Source organism: Eptesicus fuscus, chromosome 20 (genome assembly GCF_027574615.1).
Source record: "Eptesicus fuscus isolate TK198812 chromosome 20, DD_ASM_mEF_20220401, whole genome shotgun sequence".
NCBI lineage: Eukaryota > Metazoa > Chordata > Mammalia > Chiroptera > Vespertilionidae > Eptesicus > Eptesicus fuscus.
Window position 1 is genome coordinate 29,248,058 of NC_072492.1, and position 20,380 is coordinate 29,268,437.

Sequence of the window (20,380 nt, forward strand, 5' to 3'; positions counted from 1 at the left end):
AACAACACCGGCGAGATTTTGATATCTTCCTTACGGGAGGCAGAAGGAGGGAAGGGAGGAATCAGGTGTGGTCCATAAACCTAGATTAAATTGAGGCGATTACTTGCCGCGTCCCTCCTTGAGATCAACACCTCCTTAGCTCCAGGGCTGCCCACCACCCTCTACCAACCTAGCTTCCCGGAAGGTAAACACATCTACGAGGGCGGGGCAGAAGGCGGGTTCGGAATGGATGAGTGGCCAACCAAAAGTGATTGGCAGCTGCCATGTCCACGTGCTTTGAGCTTCTAACCAGCTGTCGCGAGAATTCTATGTAAACAGACCAGTGTCCGGGTCCTCGGATTCCCAGCCTGAGACGCTCAGGTGAGGCGCACTGGAGTCTGGGGCGTGATGCTTTTTGACAAACCCACGAAGGTGCTGTCTGCAACGGAAAACACACATGTCCGCAATTCCTCCGGCCGGCGTTCGCAACCGAACCTGACACCTTGGTTTTACCCGAATTTACATACTGTTTTGTTTTTCCTCTCGCCCCAGCGGATTGGGTCGTTTCAGGAGGCGGGTCCGCCTCTTTTCTCCTTGCTGGTTGGCGAAGCTGACCTCTAAGGGCGGTGCCCGGCCGTAGTCAGTTTGCTTCTGGGATTGGCTAGGAAGGCAGTTCCGCTGAGGCGTGGTAGGAAGTGGGGGCCGTCAATCACGAGGGGACTCCAAACAGTGAGGCTTGAGCTGGAGAACAGCGTTTACCGGCGGGCGGCCGGTGAGAGGGTTGGCGGGGCTGTGTCTTTGGGGAGGCTTGGCGAGGACGAGGGGCCAGCCGCGTGAGTGGAGAGGGCTTGACTGGCAGGAATTCGGCGAGGGGAAGCTGTGGAGATTGGAGGGGGAGGGGAGGAAGGGAGGGCAAGGGGCCAGAGGGCGGCCGGGGGGCAGCTGCGGCACGGCGTTGGAGGTTAAGTGGGCAGCCCTGTGCGAGTGTCTTTCAGGAGAGTGGGGCCTGAGGACCTGGCCATGGTCGTCTTCAGGAGACAGGGCCCTCATAGGACAGTTCTTGGGCGGCTGTGTTTGGAAATGAAGGGTGGTGTGGAAATGAGAGGGCTGAGGGGCTGGAGGTGAAGATACCCATTGAGGAAGGGGTACCTGGGCTGGTTGGGGCAAAGGGTGTTTTGGTTGTAGCATATGGGACTCATCAGTTTCAAAGTTGTCGAATAAGGTGGTAGAATGCTCCCTACTTAGAAGTGAGGGTTTTAGGGGCTTTTCAAAATTAGTTCCAGGCTGTGGGCTCTCCTGAGCCCTGTAAGAGATATTTAATATTGCTGTCAGTTCTCCTTTAAACCTTAACCAAATACACTCCATGCTCTTAAAACCTCCCCAATGATTCAGATGCTTATTAGGGATGAGGAATCAGTGATGTGAGGGGAAAGGATAAGGGGCTTCTAATGTCTTAAGTTTTTTTAAACTTATTTAGACTGGTGATTAGGTTCCAATAGCAGGGGGTTAATACAACTGTTTTTAAAAATCGTGCTAATTATGACCATGCAGTCTTTTTTTTTTATCTTTATTTATATATATCGATTTCAGAGAGCAAGGGAGAGGAAGACAGATAGCAATATTAATGATGAAAGAGAACCATCTACCGGTTGCCTCCTGCACGCCCCCTACTGGGGCTGGAGCTCGCAACCCGGACATGTGCCCAGATCGGAAATCGAACTGTGACCTCCTGGTTTGGCGCTCAACCATTGGTCGGGCCATGCAGACTTTTTTTTAAAGATATAATTGACATATAATATTATATTAGTTTTAAGTGTACAGCATAATGATTTGGTATTTGTATATATTGGAAACAATCGCCACAGTAAGTCTAGTTAAGATCCATTACCACAGTTACAATATGCTTTCTTAGAGATTACAACAGTCTTAGTTGGATGGTATTACCCTACTGTTCCATTTGGACTTGAAATATTGTACCCTGTGTATTTTAACTATCTCAACATAAAATTGCAGTACATTTTTAAATTTTGGCTTACATAGGTAGCACATTGGTTTTTATAAAGTGATCCTGCACCAGACTTCCCATCCTTGATCTGGTTCTCTTCCTTTTCTAGTTTATCTTAACAGTAGATCAAAGGGTCCAGCAAGAGTCTTAGCTAGTTTTATGGTTCTGAGGTTTGCTTCAAATAAAAAAAAAAAAATCTCGGTAATTAACCATAAACCTTTCTCCCTACTCCCAACAATAATGATTTTTTCTATTTTTTGTTCTGGAAACAGGTTTTGTGAATGAAGCTATGGCTACAGATTCCCCGAGAAGACCCAGTCGTTGTACTGGTGGAGTTGTGGTTCGCCCTCAGGCTGCCACGTAAGCAAATTTCAGAATAAGCCTGATAGCTGAAGAAAGATTATTCAGAATAGTGATTTAACACTCAGGTTTCCTTTTTGAACAGTGATTACTTTGTAGAATCTATTTAATTTTGGCTCTGTAGGATGCTAAATATCATTGCCAAGGTCAAAAAAAGGGAATAATTGGAGGGTCAAGTTGATGAATTCAGCACATTTATTTACACAGTACATGAAAAGCACTATGCTAAATCTTAAAGAGTAATGTTTTGTCATACTCTAGGTTTAACAATTAGTGGGTTATTAAACAATTTATTGGATCAGGACTATTATTCAAAAAAGAAATAGAATTAATAGAAAATAGGGTTGAGAGTATTGTTTTATGGCACACACAGAGTTATATCTATTTTACTAGATTGTGATGTAAAATGTATTTCTTTACATTAAGATCTCAGTCAGAAAGTTTCAAAGTCAATGTCATAAAGAGTACATGTCTATATATGTTTTTATTTTTGTTGTTAATCCTCACCTGAGTATATTTTCCCATTGATTTTTAGAGAGAGTAGAAGGGAGGGGAAGAGACAGAGAAAGAAACATCGATGTGAGAGAGACACATTAATTAGTTGCCTCTCACACATTGCCCCAACCAGGGCCAGGGACCTAGCCTGAAACAGAGGTACATTCCCTTGACTCGAGACCCTTCAGTCTGGGAGCCTATGCTTTATCCACTAATCCAAACTAGCTGGGGCTGCATTTCTGTATTTTAAGCCTTTGACAAAGCATATGGATACTTACTTTAAAAAAAAAATCCTTATTTTTATTGATTTTTTAGAAAGAGGAAAGGAGAGAGGAGAGAGAGAGAGAGAGAGAGGAAGAGAGATACAGATAAAGAGAGAGAGAACCATCAATCAGTTGCCTCCCATATTTGCCCTGACCAGGATTGGAACCCTCAACCTATGTATGTGCCCTGGCTGGGAATTGAACCCCAAACCTTTAAAAAAAAAATTTATTTATTTTATTGTCTAAAGTTTTACATATGTCTCCTTTTGCCCCAATTGACACCCCCCCCCAGCCATTCCCACCCCAGGCAAGCCTTCACCACCCCAGTGTCTGTGTCCATTGGTTATGCTAATATGCATGCATACAAGTCCTTTGGTTGCTGTCTAAACGCCCCCTCTTACCATTTGTCTCTGGATCTATTCTTGTTCATTAAAGAACCCCAAACCTTTTTGGTGTACAGTATGATGCTCCAGCCAACTGAGCCACCCAGCCAGGGCTATTATGTATACTTTCTAGGAGCATATAATCTAATGTAGTTTTAAGATATGTATGCTTGAGCCAGCGGTGATCCTGGTTTGATTTCCCAACAGGGGGCATGACGGGGTTGCAGGCTCAGTCCCCAGTAGTGGGCACACAGGAGGCAGCAGATCCATGATTCTCTCTCATCATTGATGTTTCTATCTCTTTCCCTCTACCTTCCTCTCTCTGAAATAATTAAAAACATATTTAAAAAAGGAAAAGATATGTATGTTTGCAATCACTATAATCAATAAAAAAGATGCTAGCAAAGTAGCATGAGAATTTAGAGTATTTTTGTGTGAATATTTTAGTATTTTAGATTTGAAAAGTTTTTGTTAGGAAGCTAACATTTATAGTGTACTTCGAAGGCTGAATAGTTAGAATCAAGGGTACATTTTAGGCAAAGGGAATTGATTGAGAAGATGTGGGTAAGGTAAGCTATTTTCATGAAAGAAGCAGAAAAGTTGACTTACTATATGAAATAGGTTGAGGTGGACAATTAAGACCTTTCAATACCTGGCTAAGGAGTTGAAACTTTTCTGCTTTTTTTAAAAAAAAATATTTTTATTGATTTCAGGAAGGGAGAGGGAGAGAGAGATAGAAACATATATGATGAGAATCATCAATTGGCTGCCTTCTGCATGCTGCCACCAGTGCATATGCCCTGACCGGGAATTGAACTGTGACCTCCTAGTTCTGCTTTTTAAAATGTTCATAAGGGAATTGTAACATTTTGGATTATTTCCCTTGGGAAGTTTAGCATCTTACATAAAGAGTGCCTTCTCAGAATGACAAAAGTATATGGGTAATATGATATTTTACCACAAAACTTCCTTTTTTCTCCTGCATTTTCCAAGGCTATATGTCTGTTAACTATGGACAGTGGCAATAAGCATGTTATTAGCTATAAGTTAGGTACTCTTTCACTCTTCATTTTACAGGTGAAGAGACCAGAGCAGAGAGAAATTAAGTAAATTGTTCTTTGGTAACAGCCAAGAAGGGGAACCTGGATCAAATCCAGGCAGTTTGTCTTTGCTGCCTCACCATATTCAACATTTATTGCTTTTTATAATGCAATACATAATTTTTGTGGTTTAAAAAAAAACCTCCATTCAGTATTCTTTTAACAATGCTTGAGCATCAACTCCATGCCTAAGTACTGGCTTACAGATTCTGAAGGTATAAGGTAAATATGAGAGATGGATTCCTTTCTGTAATAGAGTTTACATTCTAGTGGGGGAAACAGTGAATAAGTAAAGTCATTACAGGCTCTGATCAATGCAGTGTGCTATGATAGAATGACAATGGGGAGTATTACTTAAGTCTATGAGGGAAGGCTTCTCTGAGGAGGGAATAGTTTAGGTGGAGATCTGAAAGGGAAGGCTGAGAGTATGGGAAGGACTTTAGGTAGAAAGCTAGTGTAAAGGTCTTGATTAAAAGAAGAGCTTGGTGTAATCTAGGAATTGAAATTGCATATGACTGAAGTAAAGCAAATTAAGGGAGTGGCAGAAAAATGAGTTTGGAGAGATAGGCCTAATCACAATGTTTTGGGGTTTTGGGGCTTAATTAGTTCTGTAGGTATGTAAGGTATATTTTAAAATAGGATTTAGGATCTCATTATTTCCCTAAATGTAATTTTTCACATCTCTCTGGAATGAATTTGATTTGGTATTTTGAAGAATTTTTTTTCTCTACTTCCTGACTTCCCATTTAAAATATTTTAGTGTCCTTGAGCGTTTTAATACTTTCCCATGTCTTGTATACGGCAAAAGTTACCTGTAGAAAAAAATACAGATTCATTTTTCTCTATGCATATAAGGGACTAGGTTCATAACCAATTTAAAGTGAAGGTCACTATATACTGAGTCATCAGCAACAGGTTTTCTTGGTCTACTGGTAATTAGGGCAGTCTGCTCTGACTCAAGAGGAAGGTTCTGCTTTAGCCAAGTCTTCTGTCATCACTCCTTCAAGTATGAGTTAGAAGTTCTCTATATCAAGTTAAGATAGCATGATTTTTCAGAAGAGATGTTTAGAATTGTTAAGATCTCATTTGCATTTAATAACATTCAATGAAAGAAAGCTTAGCAGAATTATCAGGTAATGTGAGTTAGGCTTTTAAAAAAAATATTGAGTGACTTTCTAAGGGCTTAGGAAGAACTTTTCCATATTTGTCTTAAGCTGTCATGATAAATTTTGTCTAATTCTCCTTTTTGCAGGGAGCAGTCCTACATGGAAAGTGTGGTGACTTTTCTACAGGATGTTGTGCCACAGGTAAGTGTCTGAGGTTTCCGAAACAGTAGGTTTTACCTTTGTCCAGGGAGCCTCTTAAATGTACTGTTTCCTAAACTTGATACTAGTATCACCAATTTCAAAAACACTTGATGTTTTAGTATCCTGAATATTGGTAGGGAGGAACTATACTTGTTATTAGATGTACCTGAGTTTTGTGCTGACTGTGGCACCATTATTATTCCTCAGAACTTGCTCTCCTAGGAGGAATCAAGGTGAGATGGTAGTTGAGAGAAGGGACTTGGGATCTCTAGTTGGATTCTATTTCCACAGTCTTCCCCTTGTCCTGGTTAAATGATGCCTGACTGAAGTGAGACAAGCAATACATGCTTTACATTTCATTAACTAGGTATTATGTTAACTAAATCCTATATACTGAGCACAAATCTATGTCTCTTTCATATTGAGCAGTATTTTTATGCTCCACAGAGTATGCCCTGTTACTTTAGCCTGTGAGAAAGGAAGCTCCTTACCGTTCCCTCGATGTCCATGTGCGATGAAGAATGAGAGCTGCCCTCCTGGGATCATCCCTAGGGCACTGATGCCCAGACTTAACATAAGTATCACTTGGCACGCTTACTGAAAAGAGTAATTCCCAGGCCCCTCTCCCAGAGCGTTTGAGTGGCATTGAGGTGGCATCTAGTAATTCGTGTCTATAGTAAGAATCTCAGGCGATTCGTGTGAAACATTAGCTTTGGGAAGCAATGTTTAGTGGAACTACTGAAGGGGAAGGTTTCTGCTTTCTCCTTGTGGTGCCAGTATTCCCCGACTGCTACAGCATCTGTAATTGCCCTGTTCAGAAAGGACATTTGGAGATCGGTTTTACCAGAGGGTCCTAGAAAACTCTAGACTTCAGATTCCAGTTGTATTAGAGTATTCATCAAATATGAGAAAATACCAAAGAATGTTGGTATTTATTATGTTTAGTCACCTTTAATGAAAATAGGCCACAGTGACAAGGTCTGCAGGTCTGTGGGGCATGTAAGGAGAAATACATGCTTTTTTTTTTCTTGAAGAACTAGATGAATAAGGGAAGTCAAGTGTTTTGAAACAACCAGAGGTAGTAACAACATATCAAATAGTGTTACACATGTAGTACAGACTGAACATTTAATTACAAAGGGAATGCATACATAGCCAAGAAAGAGTGAAAGGCTTAAGTTCCAAAGGTCATTGGAAACAGCATTAATTGAAATGAATGGAGAGTTGGGTATTTGATGTTGAAGGAAACTAGTTAGCTGGGCATGGTAGGCAACAGAGTTCCTGTGGCTGGAGAGCTTCCTGTATTCTTCTGAGAAAACCAGGCTTAGGTCTTCTACAAACTGCTCCTTTCTTGTAAGCCCTGAGCTCTGGCATGTTCCAAGGAAGGGGCATTTCAAAATTTTTGTAGTTTGCCTGCCCTGGAGTGCCTCTCTATCAGATTTTTACAAAGGCAACTTTTGTGCTAATGGAAACCCTGCATAGCAAGCTGTGTTGGTTGGCTGGGGAAGAAAGGCTGTGGTCAGGGGCTTTGAGGGAGACTTTTCTAGGGAAACAAGAATACTAGAGTGAGTAATAGATTGAAAATAGGCTGCTAAAACTGATAGTGTAAAAATGCTGGAAGGTAGATGATTAATTTAGTTTTTATGAACATTATACATTAGAAAGGGGTTAATCTATGCAGTTGACTGAAGATTTGGATCAGAGTAGTAACTGTGGAAGTAAAGTCATAGTCATTGATTTAAGAATTAGAATATTCATTCAAGAAATTTATGTTATGTAAGTCATTCTATTTTGGAAAGAAAGCAAAAATTTAGGCAGCAGACATTTTCTTGTCAAGTTGAGGAGGTACTTTATGACCATCCTTAAAACTTCATGGTCTAGTGCAGCAGTTGGCGAACTGTTTCTGTAAAGGCTGGATAAACTTTCGCAAGTCATATAATCTCTGTAGCAACTACTAGCACTGCTTTTTAAAAAATATATATTTTTATTGATTTCAGAGAGGAAGGGAGAGGGAAAGAGAGAGAGCAACATCAGTGATGAGAGAGAATCATTGATTGATTGCCTCCTGCACACCCCACACTGGGTATCAAGCCCATAGCCCCCAGCATGTGCCCTGATTGGGAATTGAACCGTGACCTCCTGGTTCATTGGTTGATGCTCAACCACTGAGCCACACTGGCCGGGCATCACTGCTTTTTATGTAAAGCAAAGGGCAGGGCTGTATTAAAATAAAACTTTATGAAACAGGTGGAAGGCTAGATTTGGTGACTCATAGTCTCAATGTTTTTAAATGTAAACGTTATTTTTCAGTTATAATTTACATTTATTATTATTTTATGTGGGCCTCAGGTGTACATCATAGTCTTTATTGCACATTGAATCCAGAAGCCCCCATTGGTACTTTGTGGTTAGCCACTTGGAAAATGATATTTTTTGCTGATGATATTATGTTCAAACTTCTGTTCTATTCTGGGAATCATCAAATTCATGGAGCCTGGAAATTATTCTTGGGTTCTCTAACCCCCAAAAGGAGAAAATGTGTTAAAGTGGCATTAGCTTCTTTAGCTATCACAAATAGAGTGAATTCCCATTGTCTTCAAGAGATATCATTGATGACTTATAGAAACCCTTAGCTGTGCCCTTTGATCTAATAATTGTACTTTTGAAAAGTTATTAAACATAATTAAAAAATATTTTATTGATTTTTACAGAGAGGAAGGGAGAGGGATAGAGAGTTAAAAAAATGGGTGAGAGAGAAACACCGATCAGGTGCCTCCTGCACAACCCCTACTGGGGATCGAGCCTGCAACCAAGGTACATGCCCTTGACCAGAATCGAACCCAGGACCCTTCAGTCCACAGGCCAATGCTCTACCCACTGAGCCAAACTGGTTAGGGCTAAAAATAATTTTAACAAAGAAAAAAAGTTAAAGCTCAAATTTTCTCGTTTAAGTCTTTTTGAAAATTTCACATTTTCAGGGTAAAAAAGTTGTGGTCCGCCCAAGTGTTAATAGTAGTAAAGTAAATTATATGAAATTATATATGTTTTTCCTATAGAATGATTTGCTGTTATTAAACATTATACTTTTGACAGCACACAGTGGTATTTTCTCTACAGTGAAAAAAACATGTCTATAGTGATCTTAGCTGTGTCTTTCAATATTCAACAATAACTTTGTGCTTATGAAGGTGTAGCTATGTTAGAAACCAGATAAGGAATAAAAGGAGAAATAAACAAATCCTGTCAGTTGTGGACTCTAAATTAGAGGTTTAGGGCAGTTGGATTTTGGTTGAAGAAGGAGGGCTAAGCCCTAGCCGGTTTGGCTCAGTGGATAGAGAATTGGCCTGTGGACTGAAGGGTCCTGGGTTTGATTCTGGCCAAGGGCATGCACCTCCATTGCAGGCTTGATCCCAGGCCCGGGTTGGGTCATGTGTGGGAGGCAACCAATTGATGTGTCTTTCTCACATGGATGTTTCTCTCTGTCTCTCCCCCTCCTTTCCACTTTCTCTAAAAATGGAAAAATATCCTCAGGTGAGGATTAACAACAAAAAAGAAGGGCTAATAGTCAGTTTGGTAGTACGCTAACCACCATTAAGACAGCAAGTGAAAGCTGGATGGGCACTGGGTGCGTCCGTGCATCACTGGGAATGAAATATCTAAACATGGGCAAAGATTATCTCAAGTTGAGAGGCAAAGTGACGTAATGTCATTTACCTTCTTAGTGCAAACCTGCTGGAAGGCACACAAGAAGCAATACTCAGATGCTTCCGTTAGTTTCACAGAATTTTCTCAGGAATGCTTGTAAAGAATACCATGTCTGGCCCTGACCGGTTTGGCTCAGTGGATAGAGCATCGGCCTGGGGACTGAAGGGTCCCGGGTTCGATTCCAGTCGAGGGCATGTACCTTGGTTGCAGGCACATCCCCAGAAGGAGGTTCATAGGAGGCAGCTGATCGATGTTTCTCTCTCATCGATGTTTCTAACTCTCTATCCCTCTCCCTTCCTCTCTGTAAAAAAATCAATAAAATATATTTAAAAAAAAGAATAAAAAAAGAATACCATGTCTGAGAAGGAGAGAGGAAAACCTGAAGACGTAAGAAAAGTATACAAGCCTTTCTATGAAAATCTTATTTCTCCCTGAGGAGGAAAACAAAGAAGTTCTGGAATCCCCATATACTGAAAGGCTTCTTTCATCCTTGTTTTGTTCTGCATATCAACCCAGAAGTTAAAGGACAACATCTTTAGATGTTGCAAAGGAATCGGGAGAATGTTGAGTAATGCTGCGGGTGATAAGCAGCTTTATAATAATTCTGCTAAACTGAAGGAAATGTTGATAAAATGTTACTCCTTTACCAGACTGAAGAAGAGCCTAAGATAGGAAAAAAGAAGTCCTAACTGTAATGTGTCTTAGATTGGATGCTGGAGCAGAGAAAGGACATTAGTGGAAAAACTGGTGAAATCCCATGAGATCTGAGGCTTAATTAGTAGTAATGCATCAATTAGCTTCAGAGTTTTGACAAATACCATGGTAAGGTAAAATTTAGTTAAATTAGGTAGTTCACATTAGAGGAATCTGGCTAAGGTGTATATGAGAACTTTCTGTACTGTTTAGTAATCTAAAATTATTTAAAAATAAAAAATTATTTTTATTTATTTATTTATTTATTTAAATTTCTGATTTTTTTACTGAGAGGAAGGGAGAAGGATAGAGAGTTAGAAACATCAATCAGCGGCCTCCTGCACACCCCCCACTGGGGATGTGCCCGAAACCAAGGTATACATGCCCTTGGCTGGAATCGAACCTGGGACCCTTGAGTCCGAAGGCCGACGCTCTCTCCACTGAACCAAACTGGCCAGGGCTAAAAAATTATTTTTAAAAAATAGTTTTCAAGGATGATAAGGGCAAGACCAAGGAGGTAGAGGAGAAGATAAGGATGAGAAGATAACTGGTGATAAGGATGAGATGGTTGAAGATAAAGTAGATTATAGTGTGGGTTTTTCTCATCTCCAAAGAAATTAACTGCCCTATTCACAGCTCACTTTTTTTTAAAAGACAATTGAAATGAATTTTTTTGTGTATAGTAAACTTACAATTAAAATAACTGTATTTTAATAGTATTTTCAATGTCCTTTGTATGGTAAGTATAGGCACTTTAAATTGGTATGGAAATTTAAAGCAGGTCATATATAGCACAAATTATGTGGTAGTTTTTGTTATGCTTTTGATATACCATATTAAATAATAATTCTCTGAACTGAGAACCACTATAATTGAAAATGTTGCAGCTCTTTTGTTGACATTCTAAATATTTGTAAATTCACACAATAAAAACACTTGCTTAATGGAGAGATGACTCCCTTTGACTACTGATGAGAACCCTTGACACTTTTCCTATGACTTCAGGGCAGTTTATGTTTATCTTTGTGACCCTTGCAGGCTTGTAGAAACTAGCTAATAGGTTAAGTGTAGAGGCCAGATCAAAGACTGAAAAAGTAATACTTTTTTCCCACCCCTAACACTGCCCTCCAACTGGAGGCATGAAGAAAGTAACACTCCTTTTTGTGTGTAGGACTACAAACAAGTGAATTTATTTTTGTGTTTTTGTGCTGTATTTTTAAGCCTACAAGAGAAAAGCAAATAAAGCTTTTAATTGTTGTATGCTTTAGGAAAATGAGGTAATATGTATGTACTATCCTATCATTCTATTTATAATATCAAGGAGTACATTTAAAAAATTTCATTTTTCAATTACAGATGATGGTCAATATTATTTTATATTAGTTCCAGGTGTATATATTAGTAGTTAGACAATTATATAATGTAAGAAGTGATGTCCCTGATAATTCTAGTACATACATAGTTATTACAATATTATTGACTATATTTCCTATGCTGTAAGAAAGTAATACGCTTGAAAATTTTGGGTAGAGTGTAAATTGCCTGATCATAAATACATGGGAACTAAATAGATACCTGAGGTAGTTTTATTTTTTTAAGATTTCTTATTTGTTGGCTAATATAGGAAATGACTTAGTTTTTTGAGCACCTTTAAATTATAGTAATGCTTTCTAATATACTATGTTTATTATATTTTAGGTTTCTGCAATTCTTTTCAAAAATACTTGTTTAAATCCTCACTTAGGGACATGTTTTTTATTGATTTTTTAGAGAGAGAGGGAGGAAGGGAGAGAGAGAAACAACAATGTGAGAGAGAAACATTGATTGGTTGCCTCCCATACATGTCCTGACTGGGGAATGAACCCACAACCATTTGGTGTAATGGAACAATGCTTCAACCAACTGGTCAGGGCTTCTGCAGTATTTTAGTAGCTTAAAAACCCTCTTTTGACCAAGGTTTTCAGACTCCTGGATAACTTTCTTTGGGAGTACAAATATTACAAAATGTGCTGTTTCTAAGATGTAGGATTGGTGAAATTATAGAGGGATAGTGTTGGCTTTAAGTTACTCTTTGTTTTGAACATCAGTAATATTAGAGCTGTAAAATATTTTTATTCAAACATTTCTGTTTACTATGCAGGCTTACAGTGGAACACCTCTAACAGAAGAAAAGGAGAAAATAGTCTGGGTCAGATTTGAAAATGCAGATTTAAATGGTATGGTTTTAACTTTTTGGGGCTTATACATTCAATGTTTGCTTCAGGTTGACCTGATTCTTGAGTCAGATTACTTTCTCTTTTAGTAACTTTTTAATTTTCAAAATAAATTTGTGTTTAATTAATTAATTATTTTTGGGGGGGTAAAAATTTTTTTTTTATTGGAAAACAAATATACAACTTGGAATGGATTTGAGGCAAATTGTGCCATAAGCAGATTTTCTTTAAGTGGCTAAACAAAATTTAAAAAGCAAGTAACGATAAAGAAAATGTTTCTGGTACAGGACCAGGAGTACAAAAAAAAGTAGTGTATGAGTACCTGGATAATACACCCGTTTTGCAATAGTGCAACTTTTAAGTACATATTGTTGACTGTCCATAGTCCACGCAGAGTTACAACTTCAACAGCAACATGCTGACAGTTCCTAAAGAAAACTACTTCAAAAAAAGGCATAACCAGATGTTCCCTCATTTGACCAACTCCATCTAAGTTTAGATGTGCAGAAGGGCTTAGATATATCCAGAGTAAGCCACATGCAACATGTTACTTGATCAATTTTCTAAAATAAGGTTTCAGGATATTAACAGTAAGATAAGGGAAGAAAACATGGAGGAATGAAGTCCTAATTACTATACATGCATTTTTTTTTTGGAACATATTTTATTGACTTTTTACAGAGAAAAGGAGAGGGATAGAGAGTTAGAAACATCGATGAGAGAGAAACATCGATCAGCTGCCTCCTACACACCCCCTACTGGGGATGTGCCCGAAACCAAGGTACATGCCCTTGACCGGAATCGAACCCGGGACCCTTCAGTCCGCAGGCCGATGCTCTATCCATTGAGCCAAACCGGTTTTGGCCATGCATATTTTTTTTGACAGTAGGGGGAACCTTTTACAGATAAGTTACAAACAAAGAAAAGGCAAACAAACAATTTTGTACAAGAAATTTAGCACATTCTGTACAATATCTTCACTTTGCTGTCATCATTTGTACAAACCCTTCATAGTTTACTTGACCATCACCATCAATATCTGCTTCCCTGATCATTTCATCAACCTCTTCATCTGTTAACTTCTCTCCAAGGTTTGTCATCACAGGGCGAAGCTCTGCTGCACTAATATAGCCATTGCCACCCTTATCAAACACACAGAATGCTTCTCGGATTTCTTCTTCACTGTCTGTGTCTTTCATTTTTCTTGCCATCATTGTCAGAAATTCTGGGAAGTCGATTGTGCCATTACCATCAGCATCCACTTCATTTATCATGTCCTGTAACTCTGCTTCTGTGGGATCCTACCCAAGAGACCTCATTACAGTTCCCAATTCCTTTGTTGTTATAGTTCCATCACCATCCTTGTCAAATAGTGAAAAAGCTTCTTTGAATTCTGCAATCTGCTCTTGAGTCATTTGGTCAGCCATGCTGCAAGCGCTACCGGTCTCCGAGACGCAACTACACAACCACTCAGCTCGCTCGCTCCACTCGGACTCATTTTGTGTTTAATTTAAAATAGCATTACCACATTACAGGAACTTCGTTAGAACTAATATGATATGTACAAGTCTGAAAGCAATGCTAACATAGGGCCTAGCCTTAAAACTTTAAGTCCAGGTGAGAGGCGGCTGCCCCCGAATGTTTCCCAGGCTACCTTGTCTGTTAGCTGGCTGAGTTGTGGAGGCACTGGTGAGAAATTGAACGGGAGGATGGGAGACAGGGAAGAGTATATTCTCTCCTCCCTGTCAGTGGCTGCATTTTCTCTGTGGTTTTAGGTTCCCTTGGGCAGTTGTACTGGCAGTCCAGTTTTTACCAGGTGACCTCAGCACCCTGCACTCCTCTGTGTCTTCCTAGGCTAGGGGTAGCAATGACTTCCTGCTGATGCTAATCCAGTAGGCTGCCTCACAGTTCCTTCTCAGCTACCAGTTGTCTGCATTAAATTCCCAGTTACAAATACGCTGAGTTGTTTGAATTTCCTAATTGGACCTTGATTGATACCATACTCTTGAGTCTTTGTCTCCTCTAGACTTTTAAAATGGTAATGCCTATTTTTCCTTTAAAAGCTACTGTCTAGGCCCTGGCCAGTTTGGCTCAGTGGGTAGAGTGTCGAACTGTGGACTGAAGGGTCCTGGGTTCAGTTCCGGTCAGGGGCACATGGCCGAGTTGTGGGCTTGATCAGTGGTTCTTTGTCATCATTGATGTTTCTATCTCTCTTTCCCTTTCCCTTCCTTTCTGAAATCAATAAAGAACATGAAAAAAAAGAAAGCTACTGTCCAGGATGAGAGAGGCTAAGTATCGCCTCTGCTAATTGGTTTCTTCTGAATTTTGGATTCTCTATCAGCTGGTTCATTCAAATAATGACAACCTCTTGGGCCCTCTTTATGGGAACAAAACGTTCATTTGTAGGGGTGATTATTTATGATTTATAAACTTTTCCTACAGTATCTCTTTTTGAAAGCTTACTGTATTTTACATTTTCTTTTTATGGCTCAAATTTCTTTGTTTTTTAGCATAAGTCCTTCCTTTTCCTTCTTTGTTACTAATTATAATGCCGTGTTTGAATTGAACTCTGCTTTAGTGATTGCTTCTGTTTCTTCCAACAGTCCTGGGAGCTCTGCTCTTTTGCTTAAAATTATAAAGTGCTGCCAGGTAGCCCCTTCCCTCCAGCCTGCATCCCCGTTGATATGGTTTATCATGGTTGGGGGTTGGGGAACCAGTCCTGCATCCTCCTAGGTATCTCCATTCCTAATCCATGCTCTAATTTTGGCTGTTGTTAGGTAGAGATGACTACTGTTGGAGGTTATTAGAGAGAAGGACAAGGGCCTTTTGTATCATGATCACTGTTCTGTTTCTCTTTCAGACAGTCTGATTCATGCCTAAGCTTGTTTTCCTTAAGGTACCATACTGAAAAAGAAGTAGCCAAAGAAGTTTCACATCCTGATATTTTTCTATCAAATTCCCTAAAGGTGTGCATATGGTTTGAGACCCAAAGCACACTAGGTTATCCAGCTGGTTCGCTACAGTATAACCAGAACTGCCAGGTCTCTAATCTGTGAGGGGGAAGCTCGTTGCACTCCATCGCCTTTCTTGACTTGGCATTCTAATATGAAGTCCAGTGCTATACTTAGGTACCAGTTTTTATATTCCACAGCCCCTTCTTCAGTTGCAAGTGATTGATTTAAGGGAAATAAAAAAGATTAATTATGGTAAAATGCACATAAAGTGTATTATTTTAACCATTTTTAAGTGTATGGTTTAGTAGTCTTATGTACAGTAAGTCCTCAGTTAACATTGTTGATAGGTTCTTGGAACTATGGTGAAATGAAGTATAAGGAAACCAGTTTTAACATAGGCTAATTGATATAAACAAGAGTTAATTGCCTACAGTATCTCATCAACATTATAATGAAATGATATTGAATGAAATTTATTAATGGAGGACCTACTGCACATTCACTTTGTTATGCAACTGATCTCTAGAACTCTTCATCTTGTAAAACTGAAATTTTATACCCATTAAACAACAATTTCACATTCTCTCCTTCCCACTAGCCTCTGGCAACCACAGTTCTATTTGTGACTCTGAATTTGACTACTCAAGATCCTCATAAGTGGTGTCATATAGTATTTGTCTTTATGTGACTGGCTCATTTCACGTAGTATAATGTCCTCAGATTCATTTATGTTGTAGCATGTGTAGGTTTTTTCTTTCTTTTTAAGGCTGTGTAATATTCCTTTGTGTGTGCGCACCACATTTTGTTCTTTATTTGTCCTTTGATGTTCCATTTGGGTTGTGTCCCCCTTTAGGCTTTGTGAATAATGCTGCTATGAACATGGGTGTATAGATATTGCTTTGACTGCCTGCATTTAATTATTTTTGAGTATATACTCATAAGTGGGATTATTGGTTTATATGGTAATTCTGTTTTTAATTTTTTGAGGTACCACCATACTGTTTTCATAGGAGATGTTTTTTGAAACCTGTTCATGTAGCTTGTGTCAATGTAAGAAAGATCCAAACCTGTAGAGAATTTGTATAATAGTTTATTTGAGCCTAACTGACAACATATGCTGGGAGCAAGATCTCAGATGCTCCAGAGAAAGAGTTTTGCAGCTTCTTTAATGCATTTGAAATTACGGAAGATTACTTGAAGGTGGGAACAAACAAAACAAGGAGTGAATGATAGGATAGTTAATAAGATTATGTGTTATCTTGAGGGTGGTCATCCTTTAGAAGGAGGGCATTTGTGCTTATCTCCACCCAGAGAAATAAAAATAGCACAAGTGACTAACCATAATCTAAATTAAGAGAAAGGAGATTTTGTTCACATAATGATCTCAGGGTTTTTATATGTGGCCTTGGAGCCCTTCTAAACCTAACAACCTGTGATCAAGGTGGTAGCTATAGTAGAAAGATGAATAGATTGTGTATCAAGAGTCCTGAGCCCTAGCTGGTTTGTCTCAGTGGATAGAGCATCGACCTTTGAACTGAAGGGTCCTGGGTTCGATTCCATTCAAGGGCATGTACCTCAGTTGCAGGCTCGATCCCCATCCCTGGTTGGGGTACATAGGGCAGGCAACCAATCTATGTGTCTCTCTCACATTGATGTTTCTCTCTCTTTCTCTTTCCCCCACCCTTCCACTCTCTAAATATCAATGGAAAAATGTCCTTGGGTGAGGATGAACAGAAAAAAATAAAAATAAATAAAAAGCATTATTAAAAAAAAAGTCCTGAGATTTCCCTTCAGCTTTGAGTAAATTATACCTAACTTGTTCTTGTCAGTGATAAAATTAAATTGGCTCTGGTTCTGCATATAAAACAGGATTATATATGTGTGTCAGATTAGATGATGTATCTATACCAAAGCACACTGAAAATTAGGAATGACCATTAAGTGTTAGATATAAAGAGAATTAATTATGCCCTAGGAAAATAAGCTTATAATTCTGAATTTTGCTGGAAATAGAATCATGTGCTATTAACTTTATGTCGATGAATTTCTATTAAAAAATCAGCATTAAGCCTGGCTGGTGTTGCTCAGTGGTTGAACCAGGAGGTCACAGTTTGAATCACGGTCAGGGCATATGCTCAATCCCCAGTGTGGGGAGTGCAGGAGGCAGCCAATTAATGATTCTCTCTCATCATTGATGTTTTTGTCTCTCTCTCCATTCCTTTTTTTTTTTAAGAAAACAAAACAAAAAACCCCCCAGCATTATTGACCATAAGCTATGTTTTGATCTTTATATTTGGGCAGCAGGAAGTCCCTAATGTAGAGAATGGAGGTGAGGAGGTATGTCATTATTTGTGTTTTAGAGAGAGCACTGTGACTGTTGGGCAGTGGTGGATAAGGGAAGTTCCTTATGCTTTTGGAATAGACGGAGCTAGGACGGGGTTGTGGTGTAAGAAGAGAGCTGTTTAGAAAGACAGGGTTTAGGGGGAGGTTTATTGCTCGAAGGAAGGAAGAAGGTGGTTCCTGATGCTGCTTTTTCACTGAAAGAGGGAACCCTGGAAGATCAGATGTGGGGAGAAAAATAATGATTTTTGAGTGGAATTTGCTGTACTATTGAGATACCCACCAACTCATGCTAAAGAGATACTAACTGAAGCAATGGGATCACCAAGGGCAGGGTATACTGTGAGAAGAAAAGGGAAACGTTCAAACCTGTAGGGAATTTTTATGAGCTTATTTGAGTCAAACTGATGACAATTGCCGGGAAGCAGTTTTATACATCAGAATCAAAGGGAAAGATATAAGGGGTTACAAGAAATTCACTGAAATTCATTGGGGTGGGGTTACAAGTGATTCATGAATTGGGTAGCACCCCTTCTGGCAACCAGAAGGGCGCTCCAAGGGCTTGTACAAAATGGAAGGTATTTTTAGGAAAAAGAGGGCAAGGGAGAAAAGAAAAGAAAGGATTATTTTTGGGCTGAACATCATTGGGGGAAAGAGATACAGGTGGTTGTTTTTTTTAAAAGAAGTATTTTTATTGTACTAGAGAGAGAAGAAGGGAGAGGAAGAGAGAGACAGAGAGAGACAGAGAGAGATCAGCTGCCTCCTGCACGCTCCACACTGAGTATCGAGCCTGAAACGGCACGAGCCCTGACCTGGAATTGAACCAGGGACTCTTTGGTATATGGGCCGATGTTCAACCAATTGAGCCACACTGGCCAGGGCCTGAGTGGTTTTTGTTATGCAGATTGAGGATGGAGAGGGTCCTCTTAACAGATAACCTTACCAGTGCTTGACCATAAAATTCCAGACTGTTAAGTTTCTGGGAGAGGTTGAAATTGCAGTTAGGTCAGGTAGTAAATGTAGGTTTGGTATCAGGGGCTTTTAGCATGAGGGATGCCATTTTGGGCCTATAGTTTTCTCTTTAACAACAACTTGGAGGTGATTGGTGACTATAGCAAAAGTCACTTTGGAGGAGTGTTAGGGGCAGAAACCATCCTGGAATGTATTTTTGGGTGAATGAGAAATAAAAAATAGATGACAGTTATAAACAATCAAGGAATTTAGCTTCTAGAAGGAGAGGAGAGTGATGAAATCAAATACAGGGAGAAGGATATTGTTGCTTTAATTTATGATTTTTATAAACCTTTATATTGTGCAAACATCATGGTAAAGAACACAAAACTAAAGTGTAGATCAGTGAAATTTTTGCAAATCCAACACCTCTGTAACCATCATGTAGGGTAACAAAAAGAATATTACTAATTTCCTGGTGATTTTGAATTTCATATAGATAGAATTATTCAATATAAGCTCTTTTGTGTCTGGCTTATTTTGCTCATTATGTCTGTGAGGTTCATTCATGTTATGGTGTATGGTAGTAGTTCATTCTTTGTTCTGTGCCCAAAAGTATTCCATTGTATCAATATAACACTGTGTTTGTCCATTCTGTTGATGGACCTTTGCATTGATTGTAGCTTTTGGCTCTTTTCAAATAGTTTTGCTATGGATATTCTTATGCATGTCTCTTAGTGTATATGTGTGTGCTCATGCTTCTAATGAGCATGTATACCTAGAGTGGAACCTCTGTTAAAGGGCATGGTATCTTTGACTTGAGTAAGTTGTCAAACTGTTTTCCAAAGTGGTTGTACTAATTAAATTCACCGCAGTGAATAAGCAATCCACTTGCTCCACATCCTCCCAACACTTGGTTTTGTCATTGTGGTTTTAATTAGCATTTCCTTGATTACAGCAAATGAAGTCCAGCCAGTTTTCGTGTCTTATTGATCTTTTGAATATCCTCTTTTTGAAGTGCTGTTTCATGTCTCTTGCCTATTTTTCTAATGACTTATCTTTCATATCGATTTTTAATTGTTACATGTACTGGATGAATCCCTGTGGGGTTATGCTTGTTGCAAGACTCTTCTCCCATGCTGTGGCTTGCCTTTTCACTCTTGTGGTAAGAGTGGCTCCTGATTAACAGAAGTTCTTCATTTTAATGTAAAAAATAATGCAGTAGAATTTGTGAATCTTTTGTGCTAATGTTACTGGAAAGGGGACCAGGCCCTGAACTGGTCTGCCTAGGGCCAGCTGGTAGTGTGTGGGTTCTTGGTTTTGTGCAGGAAAAATTTCACAACACGAGTCCAGGTGAATTTTAGAAGACTTTTATTAACGCTGGAGGCAGGGAAATAAGAACGGGCTGGGGAAATCAGCTTAGGCTGGTCTGCTTTGGCTCACTAAGAAGCCAGAGAAAAGGGGCCCTTCGGGACAGGGTCAGGGCTAGGGATTAGTGGCTGCTACCCATTGATGCCCTGGTTGCAAGCCTCATGGAGTCCCTTAGAATTTAGGAGATGCCTGCCTGTGGGGAAAGAAGAGGGGGGAAGGTTCAGGGGTGGAGGTTAGGGAGGCACAGGCATGCTGCTGGGA

General features: G+C 39.5%; 2 protein-coding genes across 2 annotated transcripts in view; one reads left to right on the forward strand and one right to left on the reverse strand.

The window, feature by feature from the left end:
- Window positions 1-624: 624 nt before the first annotated feature.
- BCAS3 (BCAS3 microtubule associated cell migration factor) overlaps window positions 625-20,380 on the forward strand; it is a 464,879-nt gene continuing 445,123 nt past the window's right edge. Inside the window, exons 1-4 of the mRNA XM_028157532.2 lie at window positions 625-751; window positions 2,257-2,344; window positions 5,838-5,892; window positions 12,431-12,506. Coding sequence (XP_028013333.1) covers window positions 2,274-2,344; window positions 5,838-5,892; window positions 12,431-12,506 — 202 coding nt within the window. The 5' untranslated portion in view covers window positions 625-751; window positions 2,257-2,273. The remainder of the gene's footprint in view (window positions 752-2,256; window positions 2,345-5,837; window positions 5,893-12,430; window positions 12,507-20,380) is intronic.
- Window positions 13,375-13,991, reverse strand: LOC103293186 (calmodulin-1-like). The gene has a single exon (XM_028157534.2). The coding sequence runs from the start codon at window positions 13,775-13,777 to the stop codon at window positions 13,481-13,483; it is 297 nt and encodes a 98-aa protein (XP_028013335.2). The 5' UTR covers window positions 13,778-13,991; the 3' UTR covers window positions 13,375-13,480.